Source organism: Zootermopsis nevadensis, unplaced genomic scaffold (assembly GCF_977971745.1).
Source record: "Zootermopsis nevadensis isolate Lab colony 2312 unplaced genomic scaffold, Znev_1.0 Znev_ptg000061l, whole genome shotgun sequence".
NCBI lineage: Eukaryota > Metazoa > Arthropoda > Insecta > Blattodea > Termopsidae > Zootermopsis > Zootermopsis nevadensis.
Genome location: NW_028259192.1, coordinates 23,668,111 through 23,688,899, shown reverse-complemented (window position 1 = coordinate 23,688,899; position 20,789 = coordinate 23,668,111). Strand labels below are relative to the sequence as shown.

The window sequence follows — 20,789 nt, the reverse complement described above, 5'->3', positions numbered from 1 at the left end:
GATGAGACCAGCGTAGGAGAAACAGAAAACAAATTTTAAACAGTTGCATCTAACAGATTAACTAATTATTTACAAAAGCAGGCTCTTGTTAATACGGTGACCAACGTTTTGACTTCATAAAAGGTGGGGGATTTCTTGACTAGCTGACACACTATAAGTTTCTCAAAAAGGACTGCGCTCCCTGGAGTTAGTTAAGCATAAATGGGAGTTTCCAACATACAGAATATAGGGCGCAATACAAATCTAATAGCCAAGGACCGAGATCAGGAGACCCAAGCACGTAAAATGAGGAAGTTCTGTGGGGTCTTATAACACGGAAACATTTCAGTGTTTCTTATTGCTCAAAAAAGCTCACCTACAAAGTCTACCACCATCAGAACTGATATATACACATCTGTGTTGCTGCTGCGGATATATGGAAACAAAGCCATTAATGTAGCCATTGCGTCTCATCAGGCGAAATATCCGTACAAGACGCTGATGATCTCTGATGACACCCAATATGTTACCTGTAACGATCAAATACGCCGATATCACGGTGGCACAACCAAACGTACGCACGCTCTGGGCAAAAATATACGAAAACATTTATAATGTGTCGACATACTTAACACATATGCCTAGCTGAAATGATTCACTCATCAGTTGTAAAACCAATTAACAAAAACAGTGATACCCCTATCAATTCAATACGAGTACAATTATGAAACTCCTCATTATCCTCCTGTTATTTCTTCTCTTACAGACAAAATATTCTCCTCAGTGCCCTATCCTCAAACACACTCAATCTATATGCAATACTGGATTCTGAGTTTGAGCTACATCGGTCATTGAAGTCCTTCTAACATTTCGAGAAATTTGCAGTTGCTTAAGACTTCAAATACAAAAACTATTTCTACACATCAGACACTGACCACAAAGTACAAGAATCACACATGCAACAGGTAGAATTACACGTTTTCGTATTTTAATATTTGCATTCTGAATGGAATGGTAACAAGCATTCCACAAATTTAATCTGTTCTTAATTTCTTCATGAATGTAATTTTGATTTTTTTTTTACTTCTGTTCCAAAATATTTTAATTTTAACACATCATAATATTATAATTCACTGTATAATAAAATAGATAAAATTTGTCTCAAAATATCTGCATGCCAGAGGTTCACAGAATTTCTTACCGTTGAGGAACACCATGTATACTTGAGAACTATTGATTTCTTCTCCACCCAGAAGATTGACATCCTCAACCCCAATGTTGAAGGCAAGACGGATAATAGGCGCTTCTTCAACTTCGGTCGTGATATGCGTCATCAAAGCTAAGTTCTTCACAAGTCCACAACCCTGAGACAAGACGTCAGAAATAAGGCAAAAAGAATGTAACATTACAGCGAAACAAATGACCAAATAATCTGTGAATAACCACTTCACTCGAACAAATGCAGAGGCTACGTAACTTTAAACAGTATATGACATGGTTTACATCGATGGCAAGAAATTTATCTAACTAGCTGAGCAAGTATCAGCTCCTCCAGAAGGACTTTGCTGCATTCAGCGAATTACTTACTCAATTAAGAACCCATCTTCATCAGTCACAGAAAATTTCTTTTATCTGTAATGATGATTACCATGTGAGTGAAAGCTGGAAATTTGATACAAAAATATATGCTACATGTGTCGCTGGTAACAGGGAACTACAATTTAAGGAGGTCTCTACATATTCTAACGAACGAGTAAATTCTTTTACGTGTGTTGACTCACCTCTCCTTCAGGAGTGTCAGAGGGACACAGCATTCCCCACTGAGATGGTTGCAGCGACCGAGGACCAGAGACTTTCCTCGTCTTTTCAAACTGGGAATTGACGCGAGTCATCATCCCTAGAGCCGAGATGTATGAAAGCCTTGACAAAACCTGTGTCACACCATGTCGTTCCATTCTGAATCGCTTTATAGTCCAGTTACCCTGTAACCACACAACACGAGAGTGGTACATAAAATCAACGAGACAGGTAGTCATTCTTCAATTGCCACAGCCAACATTAAAATAACTGCTAATTTTCATCCACATATTTAACTTGCCAGATGAAAATATTAATCCGGACTCCATGTTGTTTTATCATTTCTGTAAGGATGTACGTTAAATGGTACTTATGTACACAAAAAATGGTGTGAAAAAGACTGTCATATTGGTGTTTTGTGTCAAGAACATTCCACCTTAGGTTAAGCTAGACTTGGGTCATGCCCAAACCATTTATACTCGAGAGTCAAAAACAGGTTTAAAACCGAAATGAGGCAGCGCAACTGTGGTTTCTAAAGCAGTCTACTCGAAGCAACAAGTCTTTTGTCAGTTTTGGTTAATACAAAATCATCCTATCACTGAAATAGTGAACAACTATTTACGCAAATTGTACTTTGTTGGGCGACAGACACAAAATGGAAGGAAAATATTAAAATGGATCTTAAAGAAATACAATGTGTGGGTACAGACCGGATTCAACTGGTTCAGGATACAGCTCTCATTATTCATATTTGTCACAACTAAACTTTTAAAGAAAAGTAATTCTGATGAAAGTAGGTACGCATAAAATGTGGAATCGATGCGTACTGAGCATCAAATGCAACTAACTTACTGTAGATATAGCATGGACAAGTCCATTGGTGATTTGGTCCTGTCTCATGTGTTTCACAATATCAAACTGAGCTGCCTTAATCTTAGGAATGTTCTTGTCCGCTATCATTTTCAACTGTAAAAGAGTTTAAAAAAGAATGTTACATCACAATTACAAATTCAAGAACTACTGAAAATATCTGATGAAATCTGATTCATCACAAAAAGCAGAGATTACAAATGAATGATGGGCCAGAATGAAATTAGCACCAATAAAAATTGGTGAAGTACCTTCATAGATGAAAATGCGGATGAATGGATGAACAGATGTGACCTTCCCAACTTACATACTTTATGCAAACAATTAATTTATTTACATACTAATTACAATCTACCGTGAACAGTACGATCACGTAAGGAATAAAACTATTTTTCTAAAATAACTTAACGTAGAACATATAGATTTTTCTTACTTCCCAATTAAATCTTTTAAATAAATCTTCAAACATGAGTGCAAGCAGTGAGCCAGCGAGTTCCAGCCTCTTGTTTCCATAATAGTCTCTATCATCAATAATTTTAGTATCACCTTGGGCTTGAATGACTCTACGGACCATCAGAGCCGTGTAAGTTGCTTTCATTTTAAAGTTGAAATTCTCTACCTATAAGAACAACAACACATACAATAAGTAAATATCAAATTTGTAGCCACTATGAACAATCTATTTCAGAACTTCTCAACTGGACTGGCAGACAAATGAAATTTTTCAATAATGAATCACTAAATACGTAAGTCATCCCAACAAAGAGTACCTGAAGATTTCCGTCTTCTGGGTTGTTGCGCTGTGTAGTCTGGTCGATGTTAACCAACGTTTCAGAGGTCATACTGCCTCCGTCATCAGGGCGATGACAGTATGACCTCTGAAACATTGGTTAACATCGACTAGACTACACAGCGCAACAACCCAGAAGACGGAAATCTTCATACTCACCGCTGTGAAAACCTCAAATCTTACAAACAGTACGTGATTAACGTATTAAATATTTTAACTACTGTTCAGCATTAACAAATATAAATCTGTTTTGCCACTGTCCCAAAGTACATGTACACAGTAAGTCACAGATGAGTGAACAGTCTTCAGTTTCAATGAGCTGCTTCCATTCTGTGAATGCTGATAATATGCGATCTTAATAAAAAATACACGCACGAACAAAAATCTCCATAATGGAATTATAAGCTTTATGGGCTGTGCTTTGTATTCCTTGTTTGATCTTGATGAAGGAACCTCCCCAGTCATAGCAGATAAAATTCATAAGAAATGTCAAGTTTAAGGCAAAATCTGAATCACATAAAACATGAATACACATGCTTGTCAAAACAACAAATTTATTTCTTCCCTCCAAACAGAAAATACGTGGTAACTTACCGGAACATGGGCGAGTACCACTGTGGTCAAGATATCTCGTGCCTCATCAACTGGTGACTTCTTTGGACCAGGAGAGAAGTATCTCTTTTGTTTAGTTTTTAAACCCAAGAACCTAAAACACGGTACGTCTAAAAACAAATGGTCTATTTAGCTTTGCATGCCATGTTTCTGCCACAAGTATTACAAGCAACAAATTAATTTCTTTTAACCTTTCTGTGAACATAAAGGCATTAAGATCCATTTACACATTTCTGAACTATTCCCGATACATCTACAGTCGTCGCCTTTCGTACCTGTAACGTGGCAAACGTCAACGTATCTTATACCTCTGTCATGGAAAAAACTTCACTAACATGGAATAAAATTTTCTTGAAGGATCAGAAATAAGTACATTACCTCAAAGCCTGATTCTGTGTGAATATTTGTGCCTTATGACATTCCTCTAAAGAAGGAGAAAATCGCTGCATGATGTGCTCTTCCGTTCCGATCATCTGCACGATCTCTTGATCGCACACCACTCCCATTGCCTTAAATATGATTGCAATTGGTATGTCCTATAAATAAATTAATTTTCTTGAACAATTAATCACATTAAAATTAAACATCCTAAAAGTACTGACTAAAATCCTAACTTTGAAATGTCAATAAAACCAAATCATACAATTTGAAATCTAGATAAATAAATTAATCCTACCACTTGACACTACTTAAAGCGACTAACAAAATGTGTCACTAAATAAAGTAATGTAAAGTTGTCCTGCTACATGCCATGCTCGGAGGGAGAAGAGGTATAGCTCCTATTCATTCTTGACTTCAGCGATAGATGGAGGTGAGTGGTAAGCATCACGCACTGGCTGCACTTTGTCTGAGGGAAAGGATTACTGATACCCATTGGATAGGAGAGTAAGTGGGCCTCAAAGTTAGCCTGTACGCAGGGGCTAGAAGAAAAGTTCCTTGCCCCTGCCAGGTTTCAAACCCTGGTCAACCAGTCCACAGTCAGAGACAAAACTGACCGAGCAACACCAGCCTGTGTCATTAAATAACCCAAGAATAAATGCACGAAGTTACTGAAGTTTCTGTTGCTACTACACGTACATCCTGAAGAGTGTTGTGCTTGAGGTAATACTTTCCGTTCTTCACGACCAAATTGGTTCGGGACTTCTTCTCGTGAGTGCTGCTGGTGACCTGACACTGAATTCCTCCCTTATGATCCTCTTCCACTATCATCCTGTTGCGTGATAACTGTTCTTGAATGAGGATCACCTATATAACGAAATGATTACGCAAGTAACAGATGTACTAACCTAATCATCGCTTTGGATAATTTTAACACAATTTAAGCCAAGCCTGAAATTCTTACTCAGTGCCTGAAAAGATTCTAAGGATAGAAAGTACAGTAATAATAATTTGATTAAATTCAAAACGTGTCTACTATCGGAACTGAAAAACTTACATCTGACAAGCACTACATTCTGACAATCCGGCATTCATTATCAAATACGAGCATGTCTATGTAGTCGGATGCAGTGTTATTGAACACAACTCACCTTTTCCTGTCCCTTAACAATAAAGTAACCACCTGGGTCATGTGGACACTCATTCATTTTTGCCAGTTCAAACTGAGACTTTCCAGCTAGAACACAATTGCAGCTACGCAGCATTATAGGCATTCTGTAAAGCATACAGAAACAGATTCTATTTCACATTTTGAATCACGTGCTTGCTAGGAAGAACAAAATATTTTGGTTTCCAAATTCACAAAATTACAGAGACTGCAGAGGGTAACCCAATATTAGAGATAGAGTTATAATTTTAAATTATGAACGCTGTATGCTATTTCAGGCAATTTTCCTGGATTTGAAACAAACTAATGACCCTTCTGTGCACAACTGGACATCCATTCGTTCCTGTTACAGAAACTATTGCAAATGTGATAGACACACATGCGTTCAAGCCTATTACAACTGAACTAAGCCAGGGAAAGAGGTAACAGTATCAATAACAAGCATACTCAAACTATTGGAGAGTTACGATCTTGAAATAAGATTTAGTGACTTACTTTGAACTGAAGCATAAATCTCAAAGAACAAGACAATTCAGGTATAAGATCCCAATATATTTTAGAAAGATTAATCTCACCTGCCAATCAGCAGATTATTTCTCACAACTCGCTGATTCCCGCGTGTGTATTCTATATCTACTGTAATGGGAGCTGAGTATGTCATATCACGGAGCCTACATTCATGTGGAGTTGTACTCTTGGAAATATTATACGCTTCTTCAACATCTGGTGTTCCAACACAGACATTCAGATACCTGAAATAAAATTATCTCATGGTGGTAAAGATATGGAATGTGGTCTTGTGTAATCTTTTTAGGTAGTGAGCACCATTTTAGAGAAATGTGTCACTTTCATATTCAACCCTGAAGAAAGAGAAAATATGTTCCTACAAAATCTTTTAAACTGTCACCTAAATAATGCATCATATCATCACAAAGTAACCCAGAGAGCACAATGAAATTAATTTGAATCTAAAGTTTATGTGGAACATGTAACATGAACTAAAAATTATGTTTAATATTAAGTGTGTGTATTACATCTGGAGCCCTGCACAGCCTGTAGACAAGAGCTTTCAACTTCTCACATATATCTTAAAAGTTTATTACCAATTCCATTAATTTATTCTTTGAATGCAACATGCACAATCAAATATCTTGCAACCAGCAAGTGTATGAAATTAAACGTATATAATACTACAGTACCAATACTTACTTCACATAAAATAAAGGATCAGCATCGCTGATAACTTTCTCATTGGCTTTGACAATCTTCTTGATATCAACATTTATGAAATAGTTGAAAGAATCTATATGCTGCTTCACTAAGCCTTTTACCTTAAGAAATGCTGGAACCAATTTCCACTTCTCCTGCAAAATCAGGTAAGTTCACAGACAATATAATGAGCATTGAAAACATGAAGATGCTTTATCACCATTACTTTTCAAATATGCTCTTGAACACACGACTGACAAGGTCTAAGAAAATAAGGAGATACTGAAATTAAATAGGATACAGCAGCTTCTTGTCCACTAGATGTTAATTTTGTAGGTTAAAACTTAAATATCATATGAAAAACAAAGTTCATTTGGATGCTAGTTCGGGAGGCCTGGAAATAAACACACGTGAAACTAAGTATGTATTCATATCTCATCACCAGAATACAGAAAGAAATCATGATGTAAAGATAATGAATCCTTTAAAAAGTATCTGGGACAACAGTAAATAAGTATTCACAATGAGATTAAGAGCAGTTTGAATTTGGAATATACTTCCTACCATTCAATTTAGAAGCATAAGTCTTTCCATCAGGGAGACATACACAAAACTATAATTTCACCCACTGTTTCACGTGGGTGTGAAACTTGGTCTCTCACATCAAGGTAAAAATATAAACTAAGGATGAGATTTTAGGCTTTCATAGCAGCAAATAATTAATTGTTCTTCTAGTTTTGATATGGCAGAAGATGGCGGAAGCATATTCCTCGAAACATTGGTAACCATTTACAGACTCATAAAACCACAATCCAAAAATTGATTTAAGGTGTTTGAGAACAAGGTGCTCATAATATATGGACCATTAAGTAACAAAAGGCTGAAAAGCTTACAAGGGTTTTCAAAATTTGTATAATTCACCAAATATTACTCAGATGCCCAAATAAAGAATTTGACGGGTGAAGCATGTAATACGAACGGGAAAGCTGAAAAATACATACAAACTTTTAGTATAAAACCTACGAGGAGATGGGAGGATAAAAAAATATAAGCAATGTTATGGTCTGCATTCAACTGGCTTATGATAGGAGCTAGTACTGCGCTTTTGCGAAAATGGTAATGCCCCTTGGTGTTATATAAAACGCAGGGAACTTCTTAATTGTTGGTTGGTAATTGAGTCAGTAACTATCAGCTTCTCAAGAAGAACTATGCTTCATGGACTTGTAGTCCACACTGCGAAATCAATGTATACTCTACGCAAAGAACTAACCTCAATCGGCTTAATAGGATTACCCAGCTTCTTGGGATCGCTTCCCCAGTCTCCGAATACGTTTTCGTTAAAACATTCACCCATGTTATTACGACATAAAAACACACAACAGCACGAAGTCTGTTTTTATAAATGTACTCCAACATTCAAATCCAACACAACCTCTACGAATGCACGGAGAAAACATATACATCGGAATAGCTACTCTTCTGTCATCTATCTTCAGACAAGGGTAATGCTGGAATGGTAGAAACGATAGCTCAGCTGATAAAGTAACTATTATTGTATTCAATTTCAACAATTTTCCTCTCCTCACTCTCACCACTGACTTTAATTCTTTTCTCATAAATGAATACTTTCTAAACCTTGGTATTACAAAGTAACTTATAGGCAATCTGAATAAACCTGTGTACAATGTAACCATCAAACAGAGAAGTTATTTAAACATAAGTAGTCCCTTTAGAAAGTAAATTACTATAAAATTTTTACACAAAATACTCCTACTGGAATGCACTGAATCAGTGTTAACTAGATTACAGATAGAAAAAGCTCTATGTTTGTGTATTAATGAAAGTCGTGATTGACAGATCTTGAATGAAAATTATGTCTTTATAATTATTAATTGTAATTAACCTCTCAATTTTTTACTTTAACCTTTCAGGATTGTTTAATGCAAATGTTGATCCTTTTAGAGTGATAATACCATGCAGATGTGGGCCATCTTGCACACCTTTTGGAGTTCCATACTGTCTCCATCTTCAAGGCAAAGCCCCTGCCAATATTATACTCAAAGTCGAGTGGTCAGTGGAAACTGCACTGATTTCAATAGCGATTGTAAAGTAAAAAGTAAAATCTGAAATGGTGAGAGGATGTAATTATACATACATAAATTTTGTATAAAGCAATCATCATGTGTTCAAAAATACATAGTAATGGTGAACATCTTTAAAATTATTATATAAGCCATTATTAAATAAACAGTAAATTTACACGAGATACTGAAGGCCTTAAATTACAAAATTCATGTTGCATGCAGCTGACATGGATAACAGTAGTGTCATATAACAATTTTTAAAATTATCTTTTCTATGAAAATATATTTTCATTTACAGCATATTTATTTATATATGACTAACACCATACACAGTAAATACAAAATATGTTAAAACATATGTTTCAGCATGGTCATGCATATTGTGGGTATTGGTATATAAAGTTACATATTATACAGCAATCACCTACCCATATCCAGAGCCTCACAGTAAAAACTGTACCTACAATTAAACTTGTCACATAATGAACTATTATTTGGCCACTTTATTGTCTGTTTTGTAGATTAAATTTTCAGAAATATGACATTCTTTCGATTGACTGCCACGGGCCCAAAAATGGGAAGACATAGTGTCTGATAGCACTTAATGATGCTGTTTCAGTTCTCAGTTACATAGTTTTACAAGGCAATTACAAGCTCTAGTAATACTTAATGAGGGCGAGATCACTTGAAGCAGAAAATTCAAATAACATGTCTTCAGAATTGTCACCATTTCTAAGTGACAATGTTAGGCAAAAGTTTATCAGTGTTTCAGAGGTACTTACTTCCTCCATCACCATCAGACTACACAGCACAACATCCCAGAAGGCAGTCGTCTTCACGCTTGCAACCATAAGGACCTGAAATCTCACTATGTTTGTTATATATACAATTTATAAGGTAAAAGTGCTCAAATAAGTGCAGTGTGTAGCAACAACAGATTAATATAAATGCAGTATTTGGATGTAAAGATAATTTGCAATAAAAGTCAATCCCTTGTTCTGATAAACTGATAACAGTAACATGGTAACAGAGTAAAATATTCCAACACATATTAACGTACAACTGCCCTCCAGTCAAGTCGTTAAAGTGAGACACAAAGCTATTGATGTTTGTCTGTTCATTCTTTGTCTTACGCTTTGCAACACTTAATGAAGTAAGGTACACTACAAATCTGGTGCTAGATCACAGACTAATATGTTTACATTCTTTTGTTTGGGCTCTGGATGTGGGACCAAATGAATTTCACATCAGCATAAGTATTAATTAATATTTGTACTGGATCCAGACAACCTGTGGGCACAAGCATATTCATACATTACATACAGTTGTACATGGAATAACAAGTCGTAAAATATTTTGTAATCTAGGGGTGGGACCGCATCAAATTCCATTAATCGAACAAAACGTCTTCTCAGTATTAACTACCCCAAAACAGAATAAACTGATATTCTATCATTTTCTCTCTTCAATAAACCTGATATTTTATGTACACTAATTTTATATACTAAACCCCTTATAAAAAACATACTGCATATCAAAGGCTTTTATAACAGTCTGCCTGCCCAATACAATAGTTTTTTTTTCATTTTCAGTAAATCATAATATACTTTTTTTCATGAAAATGTGTTCAGTTACATAAAGAAACATTTATTATACTGATATTCTAACACATAAAAGATTCACCATCACTCTTCAAACATATCGTTGAGATTATTACACCCTATAATGCTGACATTACTTGAAATATGGTCTTACAATAAAAGTCTGCAGTAGCCCTCTGGGATGTTGTGCTGTGTAGTCTCATAGAAAATGACTGATGTTTCAGGGGTGCTTAGTGCTTCCATTATCACCTTGATGAAACACTGGTCAATTTCTACGAGATTACACAGCGCAATATTCGAGAAGAGTCATCCTCATACTCACTGGCATGAGAACCCGAAATATCAATCTATAATAAAGATCCCATTCATGATTTCCTGATTTCTAAAGCATGCATCTTAGTTCTGAGGATAACTTGAACTCCCAGCATCCTTGTTCCATCTTGTCACCTGGAATGTATAATCTATAAACTCATTATGATGTGCAAAGTAATATTTTGATTATTGCTTTTAGAACTGGATCAAAAATACACATTTTTGTCTTGAAATTCGGTAACACTTTCAATGAATCTTCATTAAAAAAACCATCCGCCAATACATGTGAACAGACATGGTACAGAACCATCACGCAAAATCAGTAAGAAACATGTAACATCATATACGTGGATATCGACCTGAAGATGAGCATGTATATTTCAAAACAAGTAATGGTAAAGTAACGTAAACTTAAAATAACGCACAGTATCTTGGTTTCACATATAGACTTGATATTTTGTGATCAGACATTTTATACTTAAAATCAAAATTATGAGTTTTAAGAACTGTGCCATATTTTTAAAGATAACACCATAGAAACATGTGTCTAACACACTTCCTAGTATAATTTCAAATTAGTAAATTATACTCATAACAGAACAGCAGCCAAAGCTTTGTACCAGGAAAACGATTCATAAATTCTTCAGACTGTAGAACCAGATGGAATGACACACACGCGTCAAAATATATATCAACTTTTTAGACCTCACAAATAAAAACAATTACTGAAAGCTTACCTCAGTCCAACACAGAATTGGAAATGGATATTTTAAGCATATAACCTATAATAAGTATTCTGGAAAAAAGTTGTAATAACTACATTTCTTGAAAATCTTAAATATACAGAAATCATAAATTAGTATATAACTTAGCTTCTGACCTATTTCTGATCATAATCTTCCTTTGTAAAAATTCTTCAAACATAAAATAATCAGGTTTAAATCTAAAAACCATGTATTGCTGCCATATTTACTAATTTTAATAAAATTATGATCTTCTTATCAGATTTAGTATGCACAGCTACAGTGGTTCATCGATGGTGCATCATGACAAACCACGGGCTCTTTCTTGACTAGACTAGAACTGTGATGGTGTCCCACCCAGATTTAACACCTAGTGACATTTTCTGTTCCCCAAACTGAAAAATACTCAAAAGGAAAGGGGATTTGACATCCTGAAATAAGATTAATAAAGTGTTTCAGCAAGTGACAAGACTGCTGAAACTACTGTGATCACTCGGCTGGAGACTGAGATTTGAGGTTTTCATGGCAGTAAGAATTTTGGGTCAGTGCCACTATCAAATCACATCCTAGCTTGATTTACTTTTACCTTGAAGATGGAGGCACAAGTTCTTCAAAATCATTGGTAACCATCTATGCAACCACAGAGTCATAACCCTGATGATTAAAAAAAAATGAATACTACTTTCGAGAAGATAAATTTAATTTAGAAACATGGCCTTTAGCTATTAAACAAGTTCTGGAATATTATTTCTTTGCACAAAATTCTTCAAAAAAAGAAAGGGGAAAAAAAACAATGTGACAACAGCTGCAAACTTTCAAACATAGAAACATTTGTATCGGAAGTTTTTATATTATTGGAAGTTACAAGATAAATTAGGAAAAATTTATGACTAAGCATTCTGTAACTACAGAACCAGTCTGAAAGTCAAGGGCTTATGCCCAGAGAATCAGGAGCATTCTATAAATTTCCATTCACCAGTTCCAAATAATATATAGGATTTTTGGGGCTAGTTCTACTGTTCTGAAACAGAGTGATTACAGTATATGTTTCGATAAACAACGCCACTAATGACGCACAGTACTTTGCATGAAGAAGTAATACCAGGAGGCTGTGGCACTTTGAAATTGAATTATGTCATTATTGTAAGAATGTTCAGAGTAACGCAACTAACATCACGACTTTCATTACATTGTCATTCATAAGCCTATCTACTTTTTTCATCAATGGCGAGAGAACAAATCACCTTTGAGGATAAGGACACTGCTGTATAGCATGTAATGTTTATCATGGGAGGTACAATAAGGATTCCAAAATGACTTCTTTCTCCAAACCGTAATTTTATTACAGTCTCGCAGAGTGTAGGGTACGAGCAAAATATTTTTGTCATAACATTTTGTACAAAAATAACAACTTCTTTATATTACAACTTGGACAATTTAAGTTATTGTAATACATAACTGCATTAATACTGTGTTAAATATTTTGTGCACATTATAAGGTTAACAAATATTTTATTCCTTGACTGAATAATGACTAAATGTTTTATTGGAATTAATATTAGTTTTTTTTTAACAAACCTCAATTAAAATAGACCACATATGATTACTTCCAGTCCAAGTCATATTTCGTAAACATCCAAACATCTATTACTGTCTTCATAAACACAGCAAAAGAGAAATGTACCATCTTATTACTACCTACAACAAAATAATAAAACAAAAATTTCCAACAGCTTATCACAAAATTCAGATGTGATTTATTATAGCTGCAATTACTTAAACTTATGCATGCAGTAAGAAAAGAAAGAAATCCACTGAAAAATTTATCAGTTCTGAATGTTTGTTTGTAAATGATGAATCATGCAGTTAATATTAGTCAATGTTACCAACACCAACAGGAACCCAAACATTGCATGCATATTTCTGTTGCTTTCTGGGCTAACGTCAACATGAAATAAGTACAGAAAACTTCTTTCATGATAACAGGACACAAAATTAATTAAATCTATTACAATGCTTGGGCATTACCTGCAGAATTTTAAAACCCTTAATCCCAGGAATAAATTTTGGCAAGTAAAGTAAGGAATTTGTGCGATGTTTAATCAGTCTTCTTGGTGGCACTTGGGGAGTCCTTTGTTTCTGTTGGGGTCGTGGCAGTTTTCCCATATGATGACGCTTTGCTGATTTTTGTCATACCAATCATTTTTGATAACAGCAAGGAAACTGAAAGCGGAAACACGGTTGAGTAAAGTTACTGACGCACATAAAACAACTCAGCTCACTCTCATTATATAGTCCAGAAAGTATGGGGCATGTTTGGGTGTGTTTTCAGAGAATTAGACATACATCAGTTGAGATAGGGCTGGACAAGCTTGGACATGTTCAGACAGGATTGGACAAATTGTGACAGATTTGAACATGATGTGGCAGGTTCTGTCAGGTTCAGAAAGGGTTGGACGGGTTGGGACAGGTTTTGACAAGTCCTGACAGATCTGACATGTGGCCTGCAAATTGCTTTAAATTAGCTGCAACAGAAACTAGACAGTGATCTTTACCCTGCTGTCCCCATGCATAAGTCTGTCAGTACGTAACCAGTTTCCCAGTAATGCTTAAAACAGCTGACACACTATCATGAACGGCAAAAACAATATACACCCGTTCAGAATTTATACTCACATATGCCTATGATGCCAATTCCTACAGAGATGTATATGGTGGACCCTGAGGTAAGTAATCGTAGCAGGTAATACACTATAGGGACCAACACCACAAACCCCCAAGCTACTGTGTTGATCAGACTGTAATAACGTCGAGGAAGGCGATAACCTTCGATCTTCTCGACGCCGCTCTCTGCAAAGAAGTCTCCTGTGCGGAAAAAACTGTCAGTCATCCGATCCTGGAAGTAAGAACAACACGTATGAAATTCGGGAACACTGACATACTCATCACTACGTAGAACACTGCAATAAATTACACTAACACTTACTGACAGTGGTAACTGTATTATATCAAGTCTGTTCCGGGACCTTTACTGCCTACTGCTATGAATAAAAAATACAATTTATCACAGAGTATGACTTGTCACGTCCACAGCTTAACAACGGAGTACACTAAAATACGGAGATTGATACGATCATCATGACGGCCCCTTACCTCCAAGGCAGCCCTACCTTTGTTCAAAAATGCAGTGAAACGTGCAGAATTACAGTGACAGACCTACCTTCTTTTGATACAGCTGGTATAGCCACTGTGCGCATGCCTCTTCTTCTACCGGAACCTTGTCCAAAGGAATACGGCTAATATAAAGATGAGCCTGCACCCTCTTTCCCAGCAGCAGGTCCGTTATGGTTGGTTTTTCACCCCTGAATTATCAATATTCTGATCAAATAGAGGTGAATATTTTGTGTAAATGTACTTCTGACATACAATCAATCATACATTACAAATTACAACAGCTAATTAACTCACTACATGAAGCACAGTCATTCTTTAAAAACTAGCAGTTGCTCAGCTCTTCACTAAAATCCCTGTATTTTATAGAATTTAAAGGATCATTACAGGGTTCACCAGCCACTACATTAAGCCAGACAGAATTAAGTCCATACCCTTGCATCTTGCTTATATAAAATACATTTTAATATTACTAGGTCTCCCAAGAAATCTTTTATCTTAAGATTTTGTGATTGAAATTAATTTTAAAATTAAATTAAATATTACAGAACACTTGGTTCCGTTGCCAACATACTGTTTAAATGAGAGTTGAACGTCGTATATACCGCCAAACTTCCCGTGGAGATAGGGCAAACTGGTGGTAAAGCCCTTAGTTCGAGGTGTAAGGTGATGCTTTAATATTGGCAGACCTTTCTCTTCTGCAAACTTTTTACTTGCTTCATGTTTTTCTGTTGTAAATCTAGTGCCTTCAGCCATCAACAGTAGCTGTTACAACAGAAGAAAGTCTGTATTTTAATAACATATACATACATGACAAAGCGTCTTGAGTCCAAAATATCGATCAAAACAAGCTTGGAAAGTGTATTCCATTCCGGAATACACGTAATATCCTCATGCATTCTTTGCAACGTGCATTCAGCGACATTAAATCTGCCTTGTTCGATAGTTCTCACTTTAGCGACCGCATGACAGTGCCTCGCCAACTAACAACTTTCCTCATCCGTCATTATGTCATCACTTCTAGTAGGATATTAAATAGTACAATTTTGAGGATGTGCAGAATAGCACTACCTCCACATCAAATTTCACCCAAATCCGTCCAGTGGCTCTCGAGTTTAATCCACTGGAAAGACGGACAGACGAAACAACATGACTAGCTTTGGAATTATTTGAATCTTCATATTGACAGTAATATGTACATCTGATGCATATATTGAATAAAATGTATAAGTGATTTTTTAATACTGACATTAACTGGACTGCACGTTACAATAACGTGTGTATTTACAAACACAGCTGCTTGGAAGCCCAGAGCGAGTTCAGAAAGTCTATGCATGTTATATGCTGATACCTCAATAATAAACATCCCTTCACTGCACTGCTTACCCATATAGGATCAGGATGCTCCACGAGTTCCTTTATTTGCCTCCCTATGGTCTCTTTGTCTTTCTCCCAATTTCTTTCTAGAAAAACACTCTCTGCAAACATCCATGCCCAACCCATCGTTGGCACATACTGAATTGACTTCTTAGCATATGTTTTGCAGTTCTAGAAAAATACAGAAAAACAAATAAAGAAAAGCAGTGCAACCATTTCATCAATTACGCATTTTTGGTATACGGCGATTAAAGAACATCATGTACGTGCCACATCTTTCTTTACGCTGTTTCAGTTTTAACTTTAACGTGATTATGTGGTCAGTAACTGGCAACATGGCAGATGAGAGCGTGCTTTCAAGTGACACAATGTCTATTAAAATGCTAACATAATATCAGATATAAATATATTACTCTTACATAAATAAATGTCTACAACTGTTTATCATGTGGAAGTTTCAACACTCTTATTAAAAACTAGCTTTTCATTTAGACAAATTTAGGTATTTTCTCAGTGAAAAGTTGAGAACACGTGCGTATGCGCTCTCCTATATCTGTATGTGTCTGTCTATTCACGAAGTACAGACAACAGTGACAGACACTTAATGTGAAGTCCTGCACGTATTTCTGCATGTATATTCTCTTCCTCTAGCCTCGTTTCCCATTGCTGCACTCAGTGCGGTAATTTCATTAGTAATAACTTCAAATAAATGCAGCTGTGACCGCAGATAATTTGATGAATATATAAAGGACACTGATATTAACAAGCCAGTTAACATAAGAATACAGTGTAATCAAAGGTACAAAGGGATTAATAAAACACCAAGTACTAACCGTTTCTCATCACAGCCCTCTTACTGTGTAGAGGTAAAGCCCTGCAGAATGAATAAAAACACATGCACAAGACATATCAAAACACACAAAACAAAGCGAGTATCAAGAATGTTACCAACTCACTCCAAGTATATTTACTCGATCACACAGAACCCATCCCATGAGCCAATCCACTTCGTATCGATGATTCATTATAAGAAACCCGTGTTCTTTGCCATAGTATCGCTCTAGATCTTCTTTATCTATGTAAATTATCAGATCTGTCGATGCCCACCATTCTGCCATGAACACCAGCTCTGAAATGACACACTTGTACAGCTAAAATCAAAACACGTTACGCACGACGCATACAAAAGTTAAACGAAACTGAGCAGGCATCAGGGGTTTTGCACTAGAAACAGGTACATCTCCTCAAGGCTGTCAGTGGGAGTAACATAACATACGGCTTATATACATCACATTCCTGATTGCCAATAAAATAAAATAAAATTCAAATTAAATATGGAAACTAATTACAGCAGCATTTTCTCCACTTCGGATGTAGCGTTATAATGCCACAGCCTTTGTGAAAACAGGAAATTCAACACAAGACATGAGAGACAATTCTTTCAGTACCTGTGCACACTCAGTACAAAATAACTTCATCAAATTAATATGATGGTAACAATAAGACATCTTAACAGGAAACATTCTGGACATCCCTGATTTCATCAGTCCATAGGACAAGAGCATTGTGGGTAACTGCCATCTGGGGTGTTGTGGCGTGCAGTCTGGCAGAATTTTACTGACATTTCAGAGGAACTTGCCACTCCATTATCAGGACAATGATTTACAACATCCCAGAAGACAGCCGTCTTCATACTCGTCACCATAAGAACCCGAAAAATAAAAGCTGTACTCTATACTTACGGCAATAGAGTGAATAACAGACATAATAGTTGATTTTTCTGTATAAGTATTTGCTGAAGGGGCGAAGTCCACAGTACAGCAAGGCTTGTATGAGATTGATGATCAAGCCAGACACAAAAAAAGTGATGGCAAGGAGGAGGTGAGAGACTGAAGAACGCTTCACATACGAGACAAGGCCTGCCATTATAGCATCACCTAACACAGACACAAAGAAAATCAAGATTTATAAACACATTGAAACTGATCTACAAATAATTATATTATCTTCTTTGCACATCGATCACTACATCTCCGACATTTAAATATTTAGATCCCATAAATGTAATCTTACCAATGTCAGGGGTACACGATGGGCAAGAAGGTCACACAGACTGGCGTCAAAGGATTATTCTCACAATCCCAATCAATCAAATAATATCCATACACGTATCACGACACCACAAGACAGAATAACTAACTGGTAATGACTGCAGAACCAGTTACTGGCTGTAAACATTTATTATGCCATCTCTTATCACAGATTTATCAACGTACATGTGAACATTAAGATTAAAATGACAAAGTACACAGAAACATTCTGTCATCAAAAAGTGAACTCAGTGTGTTTCATTACTGTTACATCACATTCACTGATAAGCTTAATATATCAAAAACATGCATAAATAAATATGTAAATCAAATTCTATAACTGAGATAATATGCTCTTAATCATCAATCTTCATTTCTGTTCTACTGTTCCTACTGCATTCACCTCTGCCATTCAAACTACATGTCTAGCCCACCGTAAGCACCCAGATTTTGTTATCCATACAATATTCGAGTAGCATTTATAATTATTGAAGTTTCCTGTAATATCCAAAACTACTAACTTATTTCATCCCTCTTGGGTTAAAATATTTTCTCAAGAACTTGTAATCTGTGGTCTTGACTCAGAGTTCAAGATCTGTTTCAAGACTATATACAAAACAACTGACAAAATTATTGTTTTATAAATCTCAATCTTCAACAGTTTTGAAAAACAGGATAATCGTTCTTCTCCTAATTTCACATACTTCTTAAAACATTTTTCATTCACTCATTAGAACTCTACTGATAACTTTATTTTTATGATATATTGTTCCAACTGGGGCATTGTAAAATATGGAGTTCCTTAAGGTTTAATGCTTTTTTCCTCTTATATATCAATGATCTACCACAAACAATCAATTCCAAATCCAAGCCTACACTCTTTACTGATGATAGTATTATATTATTATTACTTATCATCCTGACAGTGACTCCTTTCACAATTCCATTAATGATGTCTCTGCTGACCTGAACAACTTGTTTTAGAGCCAATAAACGAGCCTAAATTTTTGACAAGACAAACACAATGAAATTTGACTACCAAGAACAAAACAAGTATCAATTTAAATACAGGTTATGGTGATAAAACAACTGAAGAATTATTAACAACTAATTTCTTAGTTTTAAAAACTGATAATAACTTAAACTAGAAGAAGTATGCTGAACACATTTTCACCAAAATAAGTTCGGGCATCATTTGCCATAAGGACAGTTACATCACTATTGAAAGCAGGGACCTTAAAATTTCTTTACTTTGCCTATTTCCATTTGGTCGTGTCATATGGAGTTAACTTCTGGGGAAATTCAGCAGACACTAAAAGAGTATCATCTAAAAAAGTAATCAGAATAATAGCAAATGTTAAAGGAAGAGTATTTTGCAGAAAACTATTTAAGAAATGTAATATCCCTTTTAGAGAAAACTGTTAGTAATTAAATTGGTCTCAAGTTACATCTTTCTTTGTATAAAGGTTTGACTCCTGAATATGTAAGTCCTTCTCGAAAATCTCCTACTGCCATTGAATATTACAAACATTACTTAAAGAAATAATAACATAGTCTGCACAGGGTTTGAGTAAAGTTGTTGATATTTCATAATAATCACATGAATTTTTTGATTTTAAGGAATTTATTATACTTTTAAATTCATTTACTGTTAAGGGCATAAGATTTATGTTTGGAGAGGTTTCATTGCACAAAATGTATATATTCATAACATAATGCTCCACATCCTTGACCTGTACTGTGAGGGATCTATGGAATGTAAATAAATTCTGTTCTATTGTATTATTTTGATTTTAACTACATGCCTACTGGAGTTGGGATAGTTCATTAAATACAGTGACCAGACACTAGGCAACCAGGGTTCAAATCCCAGCAGGGCAGTATTCTTCTCATCACTACAACATACAGACTAGTTCTGGGGCCCAGTTGTAGGTTTTGTATATTTGATTTTACAGTGACGAAAATTAACTGCGAAAAATAAAACTGAAAGAACAGATACGTACATACAACAAATGATCTCAATATTACGTGTCAACAGGTTGACGACAATCACAAAACTACACTGTATCGTCGAACTTCACAACAGACAATGAAACAGCTACAATGTAGACCTCTGAAGTCCGAATCACATTTAAAGTTCATAAATGTCCTCAGAAGTAAATATTATAAAGAGTCTGCCCTTTCGCTATGTTACATTGCATGTACCGTTTCATATTATCAAAATTATATATAAATTGTAATTTGTGCTTCAAAGTAAAAACACGAGTGACTTTCTTTATGTACATGGAGTTCGACTCTTTGTTGTTCATCCCACAAAATACCAACATAAGAAACAAGAAATATGCAGAATAAAATCTTCTATTGCAATCAACTACAACATAAATTGGTTACACGAAACGATCAACGTTTCGGGAACCATTTCCGTTCCCATCTTCAAGGTTTTGATGTCAAAATATGCAGCTGCGTCGTGATTGGTTCCAACGAACGAGGTTCTTGGCCATTAGCCCCATTTTTCGCTTACAGTGTGCACAGCACTGGAGGTAGATGTCGGGAATGTTTGTTGCTATTTCCCCTTTATGAGGTACATACCCGTTTGTCCTTGTGCCTC

At 35.6% G+C, this 20,789-nt stretch overlaps 2 protein-coding genes across 6 annotated transcripts in view; both read right to left on the bottom strand.

The window, feature by feature from the left end:
• Positions 1-9,809, bottom strand: part of Polr3B (RNA polymerase III subunit RpIII128) — a 17,937-nt gene extending 8,128 nt beyond the window's left edge. Inside the window, exons 1-13 of one of the 2 annotated variants that reach the window (XM_022078225.2) lie at positions 9,670-9,803; positions 8,074-8,926; positions 6,804-6,958; positions 6,170-6,346; positions 5,578-5,701; positions 5,126-5,293; positions 4,427-4,584; positions 4,031-4,142; positions 3,080-3,265; positions 2,629-2,742; positions 1,761-1,961; positions 1,181-1,343; positions 356-509 (exon numbers count right to left, since the gene is read on the bottom strand). In XM_022078225.2, coding sequence (XP_021933917.1) covers positions 356-509; positions 1,181-1,343; positions 1,761-1,961; positions 2,629-2,742; positions 3,080-3,265; positions 4,031-4,142; positions 4,427-4,584; positions 5,126-5,293; positions 5,578-5,701; positions 6,170-6,346; positions 6,804-6,958; positions 8,074-8,157 — 1,796 coding nt within the window. In that variant the 5' untranslated portion in view covers positions 8,158-8,926; positions 9,670-9,803. Of the gene's footprint in view, positions 1-355; positions 510-1,180; positions 1,344-1,760; positions 1,962-2,628; positions 2,743-3,079; positions 3,266-4,030; positions 4,143-4,426; positions 4,585-5,125; positions 5,294-5,577; positions 5,702-6,169; positions 6,347-6,803; positions 6,959-8,073; positions 8,927-9,669 lie in introns of both variants that reach the window. The other variant, XM_087341073.1, reaches the window with a different exon arrangement.
• On the bottom strand, positions 9,151-20,789 carry LOC110836726 (1-acyl-sn-glycerol-3-phosphate acyltransferase gamma). 4 transcript variants are annotated; one of them, XM_087341080.1, is made up of 9 exons: positions 20,185-20,691; positions 18,165-18,319; positions 17,834-18,028; positions 17,048-17,220; positions 16,101-16,262; positions 15,289-15,479; positions 14,764-14,905; positions 14,220-14,439; positions 12,862-13,766 (listed from the first exon to the last, which is right to left on the bottom strand). In XM_087341080.1, exons 3-9 carry the CDS (start codon positions 18,015-18,017, stop codon positions 13,642-13,644), a joined length of 1,197 nt encoding a protein of 398 aa, XP_087197206.1. In that variant the 5' UTR covers positions 18,018-18,028; positions 18,165-18,319; positions 20,185-20,691; the 3' UTR covers positions 12,862-13,641. The 4 variants fall into 4 exon arrangements, 3 of the variants coding, with proteins under 3 accessions (XP_087197206.1, XP_021933926.2, XP_087197205.1); XR_002545435.2 differs by lacking the exons at positions 18,165-18,319; positions 20,185-20,691 and adding an exon at positions 9,151-10,177 and having other exon boundaries at positions 13,572-13,766; XM_022078234.2 differs by lacking the exons at positions 18,165-18,319; positions 20,185-20,691 and adding an exon at positions 20,771-20,789.

Excerpts from the sequence above, each read along its gene's own strand:
- LOC110836726 (XM_022078234.2), bottom strand. The coding sequence starts at position 18,017 with ATGGCAGGCCTTGTCTCGTATGTGAAGCGTTCTTCAGTCTCTCACCTC. Across the intron at positions 16,263-17,047 it reads ATCGAGTAAATATACTTGGA|AACTGCAAAACATATGCTAA; the intron begins GTGAGTTGGTAA and ends GTATTTTTCTAG. Across the intron at positions 14,440-14,763 it reads ACCAGCTGTATCAAAAGAAG|GATCGGATGACTGACAGTTT; the intron begins GTAGGTCTGTCA and ends TCTTACTTCCAG.